The 15,452-nt window shown below is 36.0% G+C and overlaps 2 protein-coding genes across 4 annotated transcripts in view; both read right to left on the bottom strand.

Annotated features, from left to right (window-relative positions):
- LOC145959279 (serine/threonine-protein kinase NLK-like) overlaps nt 1–2,805 on the bottom strand; it is a 143,842-nt gene extending 141,037 nt beyond the window's left edge. For both annotated transcript variants that reach the window (XM_083077954.1, XM_083077955.1), the window contains exon 1: nt 1,235–2,805. In XM_083077954.1, the coding sequence (XP_082934080.1) occupies nt 1,235–1,533 (299 nt within the window). In that variant the 5' untranslated portion in view covers nt 1,534–2,805. The remainder of the gene's footprint in view (nt 1–1,234) is intronic.
- A 1,010-nt stretch (nt 2,806–3,815) lies between these two features.
- LOC145959275 (ubiquitin-protein ligase E3B) lies at nt 3,816–14,139 on the bottom strand. Of its 2 annotated transcripts, none has more exons than XM_083077949.1 (16): nt 13,745–14,139; nt 12,631–12,783; nt 12,230–12,557; nt 11,961–12,149; nt 11,675–11,866; nt 11,415–11,604; nt 10,931–11,173; nt 10,680–10,872; nt 10,475–10,593; nt 9,973–10,088; nt 9,666–9,868; nt 9,165–9,465; nt 8,448–8,840; nt 7,943–8,107; nt 7,669–7,780; nt 3,816–7,199 (listed from the first exon to the last, which is right to left on the bottom strand). In XM_083077949.1, exons 1-16 carry the CDS (start codon nt 13,909–13,911, stop codon nt 7,027–7,029), a joined length of 3,237 nt encoding a protein of 1,078 aa, XP_082934075.1. In that variant the 5' UTR covers nt 13,912–14,139; the 3' UTR covers nt 3,816–7,026. The 2 variants fall into 2 exon arrangements, with proteins under 2 accessions (XP_082934075.1, XP_082934076.1); XM_083077950.1 differs by having other exon boundaries at nt 10,680–10,851; nt 13,745–14,133.
- Nucleotides 14,140–15,452: the final 1,313 nt, after the last annotated feature.

A 15,452-nucleotide genomic window follows, 5' to 3' on the forward strand; every position in this document is an offset into this window, starting at 1 on the left:
TTCCAACCAAAAGTCCAAGCGAAAAATTGAGATTATTATAACTCGCACACATTAAAAAATTGCATAGTTAATAAAGAGTGTAATAGCGACAAAAAATAGAGTACAATAATTTTGTTTTATGTTTCTAAATCTGTAATGTATACAAAACACACACGTATGTCTATAAAATTTTATATAATGCATGCAATATATTTATTTCATCACTTTTTACCTGTTTTTACAAATATATAATCTTTTATTCTGTAAATATCTTATATACGTAACTTATATCCTTCCCAAGTTTTAGCCTTGCGATTCGGAATGTAATTTATTATTGTTTCGAGACAAGCCGACAAGCTCGATCGTTTTTCGTCGATCGTTTTTCACGTACATAAGTTAAGAAACGGTCGTGTGTTTTCGCGTGTTCGTTTCTTCCATTCGTAAAAAACGGAAACCGAGACTCGCGGAACATGGAAAAGGACAAACGAGTTTCCTTCATAGGAAGGAGGAGAGAGGGGTTCGCTCTCACCTCGCGGAATACAACTTTGCGGACGATCGCGGCGTCTCGTCGCTCCACTTTCTAACGGAGCATCGTTTACGCGCCCGCTACAAGCTTCATTTAGAGCGATAACGATATCTAAATATGTTGCACGCATTTTGTGAAAGTTACAACACAATGATACGTTCTCCCGCGCTTTCTATAGAAATTCCCCGAGGACCGATATCGAATAAAGAAGTGTAAAAACGCTTCGAAATAAAATATCGTCCAGTGAATATACAGGGTGTCCCAAACTTAACGAATCAGTCGTTAATGATAGATTTCTGAGATCATTTGGAGACGAAAATTCTAATATCAAAATGTTGAGGAAGAAAAATGTCCAAACTACTATCGTATGGAAAACACAATCGCGCTCACTGCAGAATCTTATTTTTTATTTTACATTAATCCCTCTATCGATATCGATATTATCGTGCTGTACGCGGACCTCTTGATGCGCTATATCCCTGAGCATAAGAGAACGTAACGCCGATTGGTAATCATTAATCTTTTATAGCGCCGAAACTACATCTTCCTCAACATTTTGGTATTAAGATTTTCGTTTCCAAAGGATCTCAGGAATCTACCATTCACGGCTGATTCGTTAAGTCTGGGACACCCTGTATAATTTTCTTACAAAATAGAGAATTCTTAAAAAAATATATAAAAAGTAATCATACTAATATAAAGGGAGCAAAAGTTGAGGAAGGTACTCACCAGACGACGCCGAAGGCCCCGTAACCGATGGGTCGGTCCGGCTGGACGGGATCCTGGGCAGGCGGCGGGGGCGGGGGTGCGGGCGCCGCGGGGTGGTAGTAAGTGGGGGGCGCCGCCTGGGCCGCGGCCGCGGCGGCGGCGGCGGCGGCGAGGACCGCCTGGCCCGGATGGGCCCCGGCGGCGGCGGTACCGGCGCCGCCGCCGCCGGCGCCGGTCGCCCCCGCCCCGCCGCCCTGCATCAGCGGTATGGACACGCTCATGGACACCCGCGAGTGCCGGCTGGGCCCGACCACTGCCATCAAAGCACTTGCTGGCCCGGCCACCCCCTCCCCCACTTCACGGCCCCCTCGTCCCCTCGATGAAGCGAGCCACCGTTATCGTTTGAGCCGCGTTCCGATCAACGATACCGATGATCGAGCGATATCACGCGATCGGCATAATTTCCTTCCTCCTTTCTCTCTCCCTCTCTTTCTTCCTTCCCTTGCCTCGTCCAAGGAGAATACCGTCCGCTACCTATGCTGCTTCTTTTCTCGTTCGCTCGTCCTCGAATCAGCTGTGCGCGCGGAAAACGGCGTCCTTTATCGCGCCGCGATAAGCGATGACGTATCTCCCCGTTGACAAGGACACCCTTATTATCGCCGTGCCTGTTCGATCTCTAATCCCACGTTTGACGAGCCCCTCCGTCTGTGCCCTCGATAATATACGTGTATATATATATATATATATAGATATAGATAGATAGATACGTCACGTCCGATATCACGAACGCGACAGCGAACGGCACTTAACGCGCTTAGCGACACTTAGGTTATGTTTGACGCACGCATGCATGCATGCACGCACGCACGCACGTACGTACGTACGTAAGTACGCATACGCGCACACACGTACACACACATCCACCGTTGCACTATATGTACATACTCCAATCACGGCCTGCCCCACCACTCTCTCCGTCTCGTCGCGCGTCCGTCAATTGCACTCGGCGGCGGGCCTCATAACCGCGTTAACGGGGGCTGCTCCCTGGGGAGGGTACGAGATCGGGGAAGCGGATAGGCGACGAAGCGGTGGGAAGCAGCGCTCGTTCCTAGGGGATACGCGAGGAAACGTGGAGCGGCGACCGCGGTTGCAGCCACAATCACCACGACGCCTCCGACGTCGACGAGTCCACCGCTATGTTCGTGCCAACGCACGGAACGATATTCTCTCTCTCGATGGGTCACGCACGCACGGCCCCGCCACCGCCACTGTGCCACCGTGCGCGGTATCGCCTCCTCGCGGAGCAAAAAAACTCGTAAGCACAGAAGCACGGAGCACCAGGTACACACGCGAGGAACGTTCTCGCCGAGTCGACGACACGCGCGATACACGCCGCGGGACCGAGTGACAGATAGCCGAGAGACGGATAAAATAGAGAGGGAGGGAGAAAGAGAAAGAGAGAGAGAGACACACACATACACACAGATAGACAGAGAGGGAGAGGAAAAAAAAAGGAGAGTCTTTCGCGTAGCCGCGACGGGAGATCGAGCCGCGCTCCGCCGACGATGGGCACGTCTGCTCGCAGTCAAGGCTTGCTGGCTACTAATGACCGCCAGGCCGCGCCGCTCTACGCCACTGCGTCCCGCACCCGCAGCGCCGGGCACAAAGGCGGTCACGTGATCGGCGCGCGCCTGCGCGGTTCCTCGCGCGCGTGCGCGCGATATTTCGAATCTTTTCGTCGACCTCTACGCTCCCTTGATTTTTTAAATCATGCTTTTTTTTAGATACCAGCATTTTAGATACTAGCAACTAATAAAATAGCATCGTGTATTTAAAAATGCCAGTAATTAACATGCTTGCCAAGCTAAGATATTCCTATAATTTTATTAATTGCTAACGCACTAGCTCATCCTAATAACTAATAAAAGAAGCATCGTGTAAATTACATTTTAGATGAGATAGGAAAAAGGGGTGTCGTTTTATTTTTAATTTTTGTATTGAAGCTACAGTTGCGAATATTCTTATTGCGAAGCTCTCCTTCTCTTGGATCTCATTTTTATTCTAATAGCACATGCGCGAAATGAAAGTGTTATTTCGCGCAGTAACATGATTGTATTAGAGCAGCGCGAAATTAAACAATCACTTTTCAAATTATTTAATCGATTCACAATATGAATAGTATCACAATGCGAGACTCATTATATGATCATGTATAAGATTATTTTTTTCCCTAATCTCTCCTGATTGTAACTCTATATTAAATATTATAACGTTAGAAAAATATGATTTTTTCTTATAGAGTACATAATCGAAATAAATTAATACAATTGTATAATTATTAAAAGCATATCATATATTAAAATATTCATAATTTTTTTCTTTTATTTCAAATTCATTCTAGATGTAACGCTAAATGAAATATTTAAACTAATAAAAAAATAATAGAATATAATCTGTTATAAAATATCTTCGATTTTTATTAATTTTAAAGAAATTATCATCCTTAACAGCTATAAGATTTTTTAAACTTTTTTTGCGGCTACAATATTCGATTTCTCTTCATGCGATGAGGGAAGGAGGTATGCAATGAAAGAATGCAACATCAACGCAACACGAACAACTTTTGCGACGTGTGTATATATTTTCACGATTGTTATCAATCTTCATCGTACGAAATTAGCGGATCTTTCTCTCTATTTCTCTCTCATTCTTATACAGCATCTCCCCTATCTTCTTATACAGAATCTTAATAATTTACCATCGATTGTAAACGAACGTGTGCAACGACCGTTGCATAATCGAAGCGAGCGATTTACACAATGCCTTCGTCTTCGTTTGCTTTGCAATTGTAAGAGAAGCTCACGTCCCAACTATCGTCACATCGCAAGAATCAACTTCATAAACGCACGTAATTTATTGCGAGACGGAAATAAAAATTCGTCTTACAATCGCGAGCTTCTCGCTCGATACATCAATCTTACGCTTTTATACTTATACATTAGTAGCCGTTCCTTAAATTTATTATTCCTATGAGTATATCCATAAACCAGAATATTTTCTCTGGTTTAATAAATACACGCAACCGCCAATTCTGTGCCCATACAAAATCTCTAGGACTGAATATTATATAATAATCATTAGCATTATACCAACGATCGCGTATATCGATATAAATATTACACAAATACATAATAAAGCTTAATTAAATTATACATGCCTTCGGAAGCAATAAATATTACATAAATACAAGATTAAAATTACATTATGTATTGCACGTTCGATCAAAATCAGTAATATTATAAATGTTTACTACAATGAAATAATCTTTACACATTACCATTCAAATTATATATTTCACACAATTTAATTCTCGAAGAATAATTATTCAAAATTTTTTTCAATAACGTGTATTTTTAATATGTGTTCTCGATTGTGTGAGCGCAGATTCGCGGGCTTATAACACGCGCCGAATCACGTAGGAAAATATGTAAAGATCACATCTCGAATCATTCGCCTTTATCTTTGGTCTGTCATCGAATTCCTTCGTCACTATTTCTCGCATTATCATCTATTAATCTATTAGAAGAACGCTCGTCCCTCTCTTCCGAAATATACGATAAAATAACAATGTTACATAGACTTTGTTTTTCATGCTTTATTTACTCGGGATACCGTAGTCCTCTTGTGCCCTTTTCTTTATTTTAAAAAATTGCGAATACTTCGCACGTATTTATGATTACGGCAAATTCTGGATTTTAATATAATCGAAAATTTATGTCGCGATCGAAATTCTTGAAAACTCGAAAGTACCAAGTACTTATTTTAAATTTTAATTGAACAAGATAAAATTGTTTAAATAATTGAGCTCATTGTTTCCTCATAGATAACAATTATCACGGTAAACATATAAAAATATAATAAGAGAAAATTTTCAAATCGTAAATGTATAAATTTTATTCTTTAATTTACAATTCTAAAGTTTATCTAGCTGTTCTAAATTAAATTCTAACGTTTAATTTTTTTATTAAAATTTCTTTTCATTTATCTATCAAGACAATAAAATTTAAAAGAGAAGAAATGTATTATCTCAAAATTTAAAAAAAGACATATTTTTCTTTTATCCTCTGTGATTTCTTAACACGGATGTTCGAAGGATTCTTTTTTTCTCTTATCAATTTCTATTCCGTACAAAGTACGATGAGATTTCTGTCATAATCTCCTTCGATCGGAATAAAAACTAGGATTTTTTTATTCGTGAGCGCCCGTGGGAATTACACTTTTAAATCGTGCTAAATTGTAATTCGATGGCACGCCGCGCCAAATAGTCCGTACAAAAATCTTGAGAAAATAGCTTTTAAAATAGATGATGGTCTCCTCTGCTCGGCTTATTTTTTTCTTTCTCCTTAATGGAAGAAACTTTTAGAAACTTGCAAGTCTTCTTTTTGATTACTCACGGACACTCGTTTCGTACACATGTTGATTCGTCGACAGAACATCCCTTAGGGGAAATTCCTTTATTGATGCAGGAGTGACGAACTTTTCATGTATGTTCGAAATGTACATCGAAATATGTTCAATTGGATCAATAAGCAGAAGAGACAAGTTTTTTGAAATTTTTGTAGATAAAAAGAATCGTTCACACAATATAAACTAGAAATGCCTAATTTTATTTTATTTTATATTATTTTCACTAAAGAAACTTTTATTGAAAGTCAACTTCTCTGAATAAACCCTAGATAAAAAAAGTGTCGTTAAAAAAGTAATATATGAAGAATGAGATACCCTGTGTGTTTATATGTATACATCTTTTTTATATATTATTTAAACACTCAAAAACGTGCTCATGCTTGCAATTGAGAACTCATATTTAGATAAACTTGTTTTTATTTTAAATATTTCTTTATAAATTCTAAAGTTTATTAGAATTAGTTTACTAGAAAAAGTGATAATAAATGATTAAGTATAAATAAAATGTATTTTATAATTTTATAAAATATCACATTTTTGAGGTCACAATTGGTATAGATAAGTTCTTTCTCTCCTTACTGATTCAATTTTTGAGGCTCAGTTAGATGCCTTTTAATCAATAGAATAATTCATGATAAATGTTATTCTTTTAACGTGTGGAAATTTATAAAAATAAATTTAAATGTTCATCACTCCTGATCTTAATGTAATGATGATCAACGATTCTATCCATTAACAAGCGTACGATTATCTCAGCGATAATTAAGCTCATGAGGTACAACGTATTTCGCATTGGTAATTTATGCCTACATATATGTACCGCGAGAACGAACATCGTGAATGTTCGTTCTCGCGCATAGATTTCACCCTAAAATACTTAGCTCTCACCAAGGATTCATTTAAATATATATGTATGCGCCTAACAATTATCTCTCATTATTATATGTATTCTTATATTGTACATTTTCTCATGTTTACGATATCCCAGCCATATCGACTTCCGAACAACGTAATATCGTCTTTGGATCACGATGCTTTTGAGTGACCTTTCTTAAACTTAACATCGTTTGAAAATCAGTATTTAAATCGACGACGCATTTAATCAGTCTGTCAATTATGCATCAAATGGGGATAAGGGAGCAGTTTAGGCACCACTCAACATCACTTTATACAAAATCGGCTTTTTTGAGGTATCGTATCAATCAACTTTTCGAACCTTGCGGAATGATTCACGCATGTCCGATCGTCAATCAAAATTCAACTCGTTTCAAAAATACGCACGATATTTCGATAAATTCATTCACTTTTCCACATCTCAAGGATAAAGTTGTTACAACCGATAGGACTTAGGAAAGTTCGAAACCGGTATTGCTGGTAACGGCATAGCGCAGCTTCTCTCGTAGAGTGCTCTTCTTTTGATAATTTGGCAGTTTGAGCAGGTTGAAACATGTGGACGAGGTCGGCAGTCGATTCTGCGGGTCCTTTTTGCGAATTGTGAAGAAACCTCTGATCACGCTGCCTAGTTTGTGAGAATTTAAAAAAAAATTAAATTTTTTAAAAAGAGACGTTTGAAATATAATCCAGAAACCGGAGACTGATAATTTTTCTATAAAATTAAAATTTCGAAAAATTTTTATTTAAAAAATTGATCACTCATTTCTATCAGAGCTGATAATTACAAAAAGATTTCTATGAAATCTGGAAATATATAAAACTTTTAAAGAGTTTGAAATCACATATTATAGATGTCAATCATATATTGGAATCATATATTATGTCAAAGACTTTGCAACTCTTTCTTTCTCTCTTTTATTTCTCTAACAATAAAATCTAAATAAATGATGCACAATCGAATGTTCTCAATTGTGAAATATAAAATCAAAAGAATTTAAAGAGCGAAATTTAAAATCTCTCCAGTTTCTCGATATTATAATTGTTTATGAAAAAAGTTATGGTTTTTTTTCGAAATTATTTATAATATAATGTACCAATTGTGTCGCCAGTGTCCTCATCGTCGCAGACTTCTACGCATCTTATGGAGAAAGGTGGCTCTAAATGAGCGAAACCCAGCAAAGGTGACTTTGAGCAACTCGTCACGAACTATCATATAAATATAATTATTATTGTTAGAAAAATATTATTAGCGTTTACTATATCTAATCAAGATATTAGAAAAGATACATCATCTCAAAAAAAAAATCGTTAGAATTATTAATTAGAAAACTGTTAGTTGAATTTATTTGGTATTGTGCTCGAAGAAACCTTTAGAAACAAGCCTCTTTCTTCTTCTGTAAAATCTTTTTCCAAGATGTCCCATAGCCAGCACACCACTCGATGACTGTCGTGAAATCCGCCATAGTATTGCGTATGCCTTCGTAAATCTCGCAGATCCAAAGGAACGTTATCGCCCGAAATCAATCTCTGTAACTGTAAAACCATGATTACATATATAATTACATATTTAATGATATAATATATACAACATATATACAACAAAATTAATTTACTTCATTTGTTATTTTCTTTTCAGCTTTTATTTCTTTTAAAATATAGAGCTTAAAATTCTAACTTTCAAATAGTCATTTAAATAATATAAATAATTATTTAATCATTAAAGTTATACATTCAATTTTAAACAAATCCAATTTACATTTAAATTATATTTATAATGACTGTGCATAGAGTTGAATTGTTTCTCTGCTTAATTTCGTCAACATAATTATATATTGTGTTGCAAATGAATGAAAATGTACTTTCAGATCCTCACCTCGGGCGTCGAAAACAACGACAGCCACTCGGGATTAATGATCGAGCGGAATCCTTTGATGAAGGCGGTCGTTTGCTCCTTGATCTGATGATACATTCTGTAGTGCGCCATCTGATGAATGTACTGAATCTTGTTCTGATTGGTCACGGCGATAGTGCGTCCGCTAGGGATCAACTCGTGCGTGACCAGTTTGCCGAGCACATCCTCATCGAGCGAGAACGTCAACTCCAGTTGCCGGATATTGCCTTTGTAATGTTTCACCAAGGTCAGACTGCGGTAAAGATCGCGATCCAGCGAGGCGAGCTCGTCAAGCCAGCTGTACAGCGCGCCGCCCGTTTGTCCGGAAAATTGCGAGACGAAGAATGACGCGAAAGGCACATCCACGACGATGCCCTGAAAAACAACGATCGAGAAAAATTATTTGAAATTTTTTTTTCTTTTCTTTCTTTCTCTAATACATTATATAATCCAAGTTATGAAATTATGACAATAATAGATAATATTAATAATAGATAATATTATGGCCAATAATAGATAATATCTCTAAAGATATGTAATTAAGATAAAATATAAAACCACATTGATCTTTATACGAAAAATATTCTCTCGATACATTAATTAATTATTTAATATTTTATTAATTGCAATAAAAAAACCTGAAGAAATATATTAATGATCAATCTAGTCGATTATAGATATCATAGGAAAACAATTTACCTCGTAAACTGCTTTGCCAAGCATCCGTCCGACAAACTCAAAGAGTTGCAAGTGATTGTCCTGCATGAAAGATGTGGGAGACGGATAGAGCCGGTTTTCGCTGGTAGCTCTGAACAAGTTCAAGGACGGATCAAACACTCGCTTTATTGTCTCTTCCAGGAACTCCTTGAAGACTCCATCCTGATCGATTCCGGCCTCGGCCAGACCTTGCTCGTTTACGAAACGTACTCTAATTACGCCTTTCAACGCTTGTGATGGCAACATGGCCAACTGTCTGTATCCGTCCTCTACTATACGTGTTCTGTAAAATAAAAAAAATAATATATCAAATAAGTAATTGAGTGTAATTTAAGAGAATGGTATTGTGTGTGCGAAGAATCGTTTCTACATTGAAGAAATGATTTTTTTTATAAGCATATGATTTCTGACAAAAATTTGATCAGACTAAAAATCTTCCAATCTTTAAAAATATTTTTATACCATAAAGACATCAAAAAAGACCTGTGTACAACAATAAGCGTGGTCGGTGGACTATTACAAGCACTCTCGGTTAAACCCATCACTGCTTTCTCATCGGCTATGTGCTTGCGAAATAATACAACTCGCTCGGAATGGGGAATGACATGAGGCATCTTTGAGAGTAAAAGTGCCGCGCCGCGTCGACCTTTCTCCAAATCAGCCAAAAACCCGGACACTCGTACTTCCTATTTTTAGAAAAGAAATACGCAATTATAATTTCTTTTCGTCATTTTTTCAAAGTTATATGACACAAAAATAACTTTTATTTAAAGTAAGCCAAGATACTTAACTTTGCCAACCAGTGACCTTCCGGGCAAAACGTTCTGCGACAATCGCGTCGATAGATCGCCATTAAGAGAATGTAAAGCGAGATGAACAGGGGATTGCTAGACACCGATTTCACATCTAAAAACATTTAAAATTTTAGGGTTTGCTAATATGATATATAATCTTCGCATTTTAATCGTAAAAATCTTTCCATTTTTCTTTTAATAATTAATATGGAAGTTTGTTTTCGAATATTGAGTCAAATTAAATCAAACGTATATCACTCTATATTAGAAACTTTTTTTTACTGAATAAAATTATTGAATTGAATTTACACAAAATTAATATTTGAATTTACACAAAATAAATATTTACAAAATCAATTAATAAATAAATTTGAATAAAAAAGGAGAAATCAAGTAATCAAACATTTTATAGCTTTTTTCTATCTTTACAACTTTTGAGATTGAAAGACACAAGAAAATATTGACTTGCTGATTCACTAGAAATGATAGAAATCTTACCGAATAAATTAGTGAGAACTGCTTTGTACAAGAATTGATTTAAGAAATACGACATGGTGATGAAGTCCGTGAGCTTGAAGGGATCTTGCTGCTCGTACATCTCCATGTCATCGAGAATTCTGAAGTTAGAAACATTGAAAAATTCTAAATCTAATCAGAGCAGCATCTAATTAAATTCTTGGAAAAAATTCTCGCAATCACTTACGTAACATAATGCGTCATACAGTCGGCGTACAATATCAACATCTGGAATTCAGGTGCCGTGCATTTAGTATTGGCAGCCAAGAGATCTAGAAATGCCTTTAACCCACAGTGAGGTCCCAATGTGGTCAGAAATAACCACATGTGGTAAAGAATTTTACCTTGGTAGCAGAGTCCTGTTTTCGTGCGCGTACATACTATTAATCAAAACGTCATTCGCGCGTACGATTGTATGCAATGATTCATGATACATACCAGTCAATATTTCAATCTTCATCTGCGTGAGCGTGTGCAATGCAGTTTGGTATAATGAACAAATCAAGGCTATCTTGGTGGCGTCCGGACTGCCCAGTTTTCTATAATTCTTAGTGCTGTTGTTTCTGTTGGTGCGAGCCTCCAAGAATGCACGCCGAAAAATATTGGCGCCCAGGGAAGAGGTACTTTGCTGTTCTACCGGAGGTGGTACTTCTTTCTCGACAAATTCAGTCAGTGGCTGCTCTGAAAAGAGAGCAAAAAGTAGATAGAGAACAAATATAAATAAAAAGTCACACATATATACTAAATAATATAATATTTGTAATGTATAAAATAATATTTGTGCAATATAATAATTGTGCTACAGATTAAATAGATAATTATATGTTGTATATGAAATAATATAATTCATGATTCAGATACTGTAAATTTAAATAATTTTTTGCAATAAAAATATCAGAGCACTGAAATTAATAACTCTCACCAATTAAATGTGTAACAATTCTGCCACTCCAGAGGCAAGCTAGTTGTAATTTTACTGAAGGGGTCGCGTCCTGCAACGAGATGTCAATCGTCTGTGCAAACCAGCCTAACACGGGATGCCAATGAGTCAAATTACTTCGTTTCGCGACTACGTATTGTTGACACGCTTCCAGCATCCTTGTCACAACAAACTGTGTAAAAGATTCGTAAAGTATATCATAAATCGGAATATAAATATCGCATAATGTTAAAATAAATTACCGTGAAAGAAGGAAAACAGAGTTCTCTCAATACTTCTTCTCTCTCGATGTTCGCCAGTTGTATCAAATTAGCGAGTAAACAAAGTGCATAACTGCCTTCTAAAGCGTTAAAAACGATCCTTAAATTCTGTTCGGAATTTAGCAACTCTAAACTTCTTGCAAATAGATTATATGTTATGAACGATGAAATGCACTGTAAATATATCATCAAAAATTTAACAAAATTAAATTGGAGGAAAAATATAATGTAATATAAAGCTGAAAAATAGTTTTTCTTTCTTTTTTACCTCTGGTGATAAAATATTCAAGTGATAGACCAGAGCTGGCACACTAAAGATGTTAATTAGAAACAGAGACACCAATTTGTCAGACATCTGTGAAGAGATCAATGGTCTCAGTGTTAGAGTGACTGCTGCTGAAAATGTAACTGGTTTCAAAGTGATTTTTGCTCTACCCAGTCCCTTCATTAATAGAGCCTGAAATATAAAAATAAAGTCATTTGGAATTGTTAAAGGAACACTCAGAAAATGCTCTCTCCTTCCATTATCATTGTTACCTGCATAGTGCCATAAAATCCATTATTAACTAAATGTCCCATTATGTTTGCACACAGCTGACTCATGCCAGTCTTCAACTGTTCCATGCCCTTCACTTTTTGTATGGCCCATGTTCCTGGTGATGTAAAGCTTACCAGGGTATGCAATCGCAGTAATATAGATTTATGGTCTGATACTCTTTCTGGCTTCAAACTATCCAAGCCAGATAGGCAGTGGTATAGAACTGTCTTCATTTGCGATATCCATGATATGTAGTGATCTTTGTTGAACGCTACTCCGACATAGGATATCTTTGGAGATTCGGAATCGAGCGTCAATACGAGGTATCTAAAAGATTGTTTTGATTAAATCATACTCTAAATTTTTTTGAAGAAATTGCACTATACCTATATGTACTCACCTACATACTCTTTCTATTCTCTCTTGATCCCTTTCTTTCTTATAAATTAACAAAAATCTAGAAATAATTCTGTACACCTCAAGAGCAGGTATTAACTCCACTGTTATGCTGTCAGTAGCAGCATCATCGAGAAAATTGTTATCAAATTCTTCTCTAGAAATTAAAAGAGCAATGTCATAATTCTGTAAAGTTTACATGGAATATTTTATGATAATGATTCACTTTTCATACTAATCTGTATAATTAAATTCTTGCAACAGGTATAAATTTAATTCAAATTTATTTATTGAAATAGTAAATTAAAGAAGAAAATGATGTCCTTTAATATAAATAAAATATTATTAAAATATTATTAAATAAAATATTATAAAATTTCAAAGTAAGACAAAGCCTTTGTTTGGAATTTTACTAATCTGATGATTTTATCAACAGTATCTATCAATATCTGTTTACATTGCACAAAGATAATTACACAATTTTTATATAGAAATTATATAGAAATAATTATATAAAAATTATCCACACAATATTAATCAAGATCATATGATAACCTATATAATACAATTTTTGCAATAAATATGTAATATATAAATTTATTTTTTAAATTACATTTATCAAAAAATCCTGAGATGAATCTTCTATAAATATATAAACAGCTGTAAATTATATTAAGAAAACATCTTTTCTATAGTGACATTTGCAAGGAGAATCCAATATATAATTCCTTCTAAAATATCCCTCTATGTAGAACAGTAATTCGATTTAATCCTTATCTTAATCCTTTGTTTGTATGAAATTTTGTTAATCAGACTAATGCCTGTTTCTACCAACGTCGTTTAACTTTAATCTTAGCTTAACTCACTCTTTGTCTCCTTCTAACTGTTCTTTTAGAAAGAGACAAAGAATGAGTTAAGCTAAGATTAAGTTAAACGACGTTGGTAGAAACAGGCATAACTGTCAACAATTTTTATTTACACCCAAAGATACACAAGCTCTCCTTTGTATGTAAACACTGGCTTACACACACATTCATTCAACCACACACATACTTGTTACTCTCGCGAAAACCACTTTGTACAGACAAATCCCGCCTTCATCGTCGCTTCGCACTTACAATATCCGTTTGGTGAACCGGACGCGTGCCAACCAACCCCGAATATGGGCCTGGATAAGGGTAGCCGCGGCCTCCCTGCGCTTCTCGTGAGCTCGATCCTCGCGCGCGACCTTCTTTTGCTGCAGGAAGCTGCCCTTCGACGACGAGCTGCCCTCCGCGCAGAACATCCTTGAATCTTTGATCGCCTCTCACCTCCGTAGGGCCCGAACAATCCTCCGGACACCTACGTTTCTCCTCGTCGTCGTCGTCGTCGTCTTCGTTCGCTGCTAACTACGAGACATCTTCGAGGCATCCTCGTCAGCTGACGGATATCTACCGAGTCCCTCTCCCCCTCTCTGCTCCTCATCCGAGGATCATGTCACTTGACAGTGCCGGCTCTAGAGATACGTGGCGCCCTTTTCACAGAAAACATCTGATATATTTTCTTCTTTGAGGTGTCTAGTAAGCTAGTAAATATTTATATAAATTCCTTCTCTCTTAGTAAAAAATTACTCTCACTAATAACAAATTAAAGGATTTAAAAGTTCCACGTCGATTTAGGTAAATTAGGAATTAGAGAATTAAATAATTGTACAATAGTTTTTGATAAAAATTTTTTTCCTCGCTCTGCAACATGAGTATAATTATAATCTAGAGAGAGAAAATCTTGATAAAATTATATTTATACAATTCATTTGCATAAAATGTGTAATAATTTAAATAATAATTTGTAAATATAATATCCTTATATATATTTATTGCAAATAGGTTTTATTATTTTACAACAACGAGAAACTTAGGTTTTTTTCTAAAACACAGAATTTTTATATCATTTTTATATAAAGTTTTTTTTTATAAAAGATTAAAGTTTATGAAAAATATATACATATTTTTTATGTGTGTCGCGGATTCTAAAATTTATTTTTTTATTAAAAAACCATACAAAGTACCACTGTTTACCATACTGTTTTAGCGCTTTATAAAAAAGGCTGGTTTTTTTCTTGTAAAATAATAAATTTATAAAACTTATTTGCAACAAATAAACGTAAAGATTTTATATTTACAAATTATTATAATTATTAATTTATTTATATTATATTAATTGTAATAATATTTATATTAATTATATCAATTATTATTTATTGTATATAAACTCAATTTAATATTTATATCAATTATTATATTAATTATTATTATTTAATTATATCAATTATTATATTCAATTATTATTATAACAATTATTATATTAATTATTATTATTCAATTATTTACATCAATTATATTTAAAATTATATAAATTGTTATATTATTTTAATTGTGTCATTTTTTTTATTTGTGTCTCACGTTCATGGGAGGGACTATAAAACCTAGTCGTACCCAATCTACATATTTTTACTCCTCGTTCGATCGCTCGAAATTCCCAGTCGTCGCACCTCTCACGATCCCTACGTCAATGCTCGCGATTCGAGTTATCGCGCATCTGCCGCGTATTGCGTATCGTATCCCTTATCCCCGTCGCGTCCCGCGAGCACCATCAGTGGCTCCAGTGTCCAGTATCAGTGTGCGCGTTGACGCGCATGTGTACGACGTCGTTCTTCTCGTGACAAGAGGCGGTTGTCGATTTTTCGAGGACGGCGCATTTCGAGCTTACGCGGGATCGCGCGAAATTTCGCGAGAAAATTAAGCCCGCGAGCGGAGGAGGGGCGGATCCGCCGTCGCCGTCGTCGAC

This window comes from Camponotus vicinus, unplaced genomic scaffold, assembly GCF_025532165.1.
Source record: "Camponotus vicinus isolate PSW18456_S1 unplaced genomic scaffold, iyCamVici1.0 SCAF_1, whole genome shotgun sequence".
Lineage (NCBI taxonomy): Eukaryota > Metazoa > Arthropoda > Insecta > Hymenoptera > Formicidae > Camponotus > Camponotus vicinus.

Coding starts and splice junctions, on each gene's coding strand:
- LOC145959275 (XM_083077949.1), bottom strand. CDS start 13,911: ATGTTCTGCGCGGAGGGCAGCTCGTCGTCGAAGGGCAGCTTCCTGCAG. Junction 9,869..9,972: donor AAGGTCACTGGTTGGCAAAG/TTAAGTATCTTG, acceptor TTCTAAAAATAG/GAAGTACGAGTGTCCGGGTT. Junction 9,466..9,665: donor ACGCTTATTGTTGTACACAG/GTCTTTTTTGAT, acceptor TTTATTTTACAG/AACACGTATAGTAGAGGACG.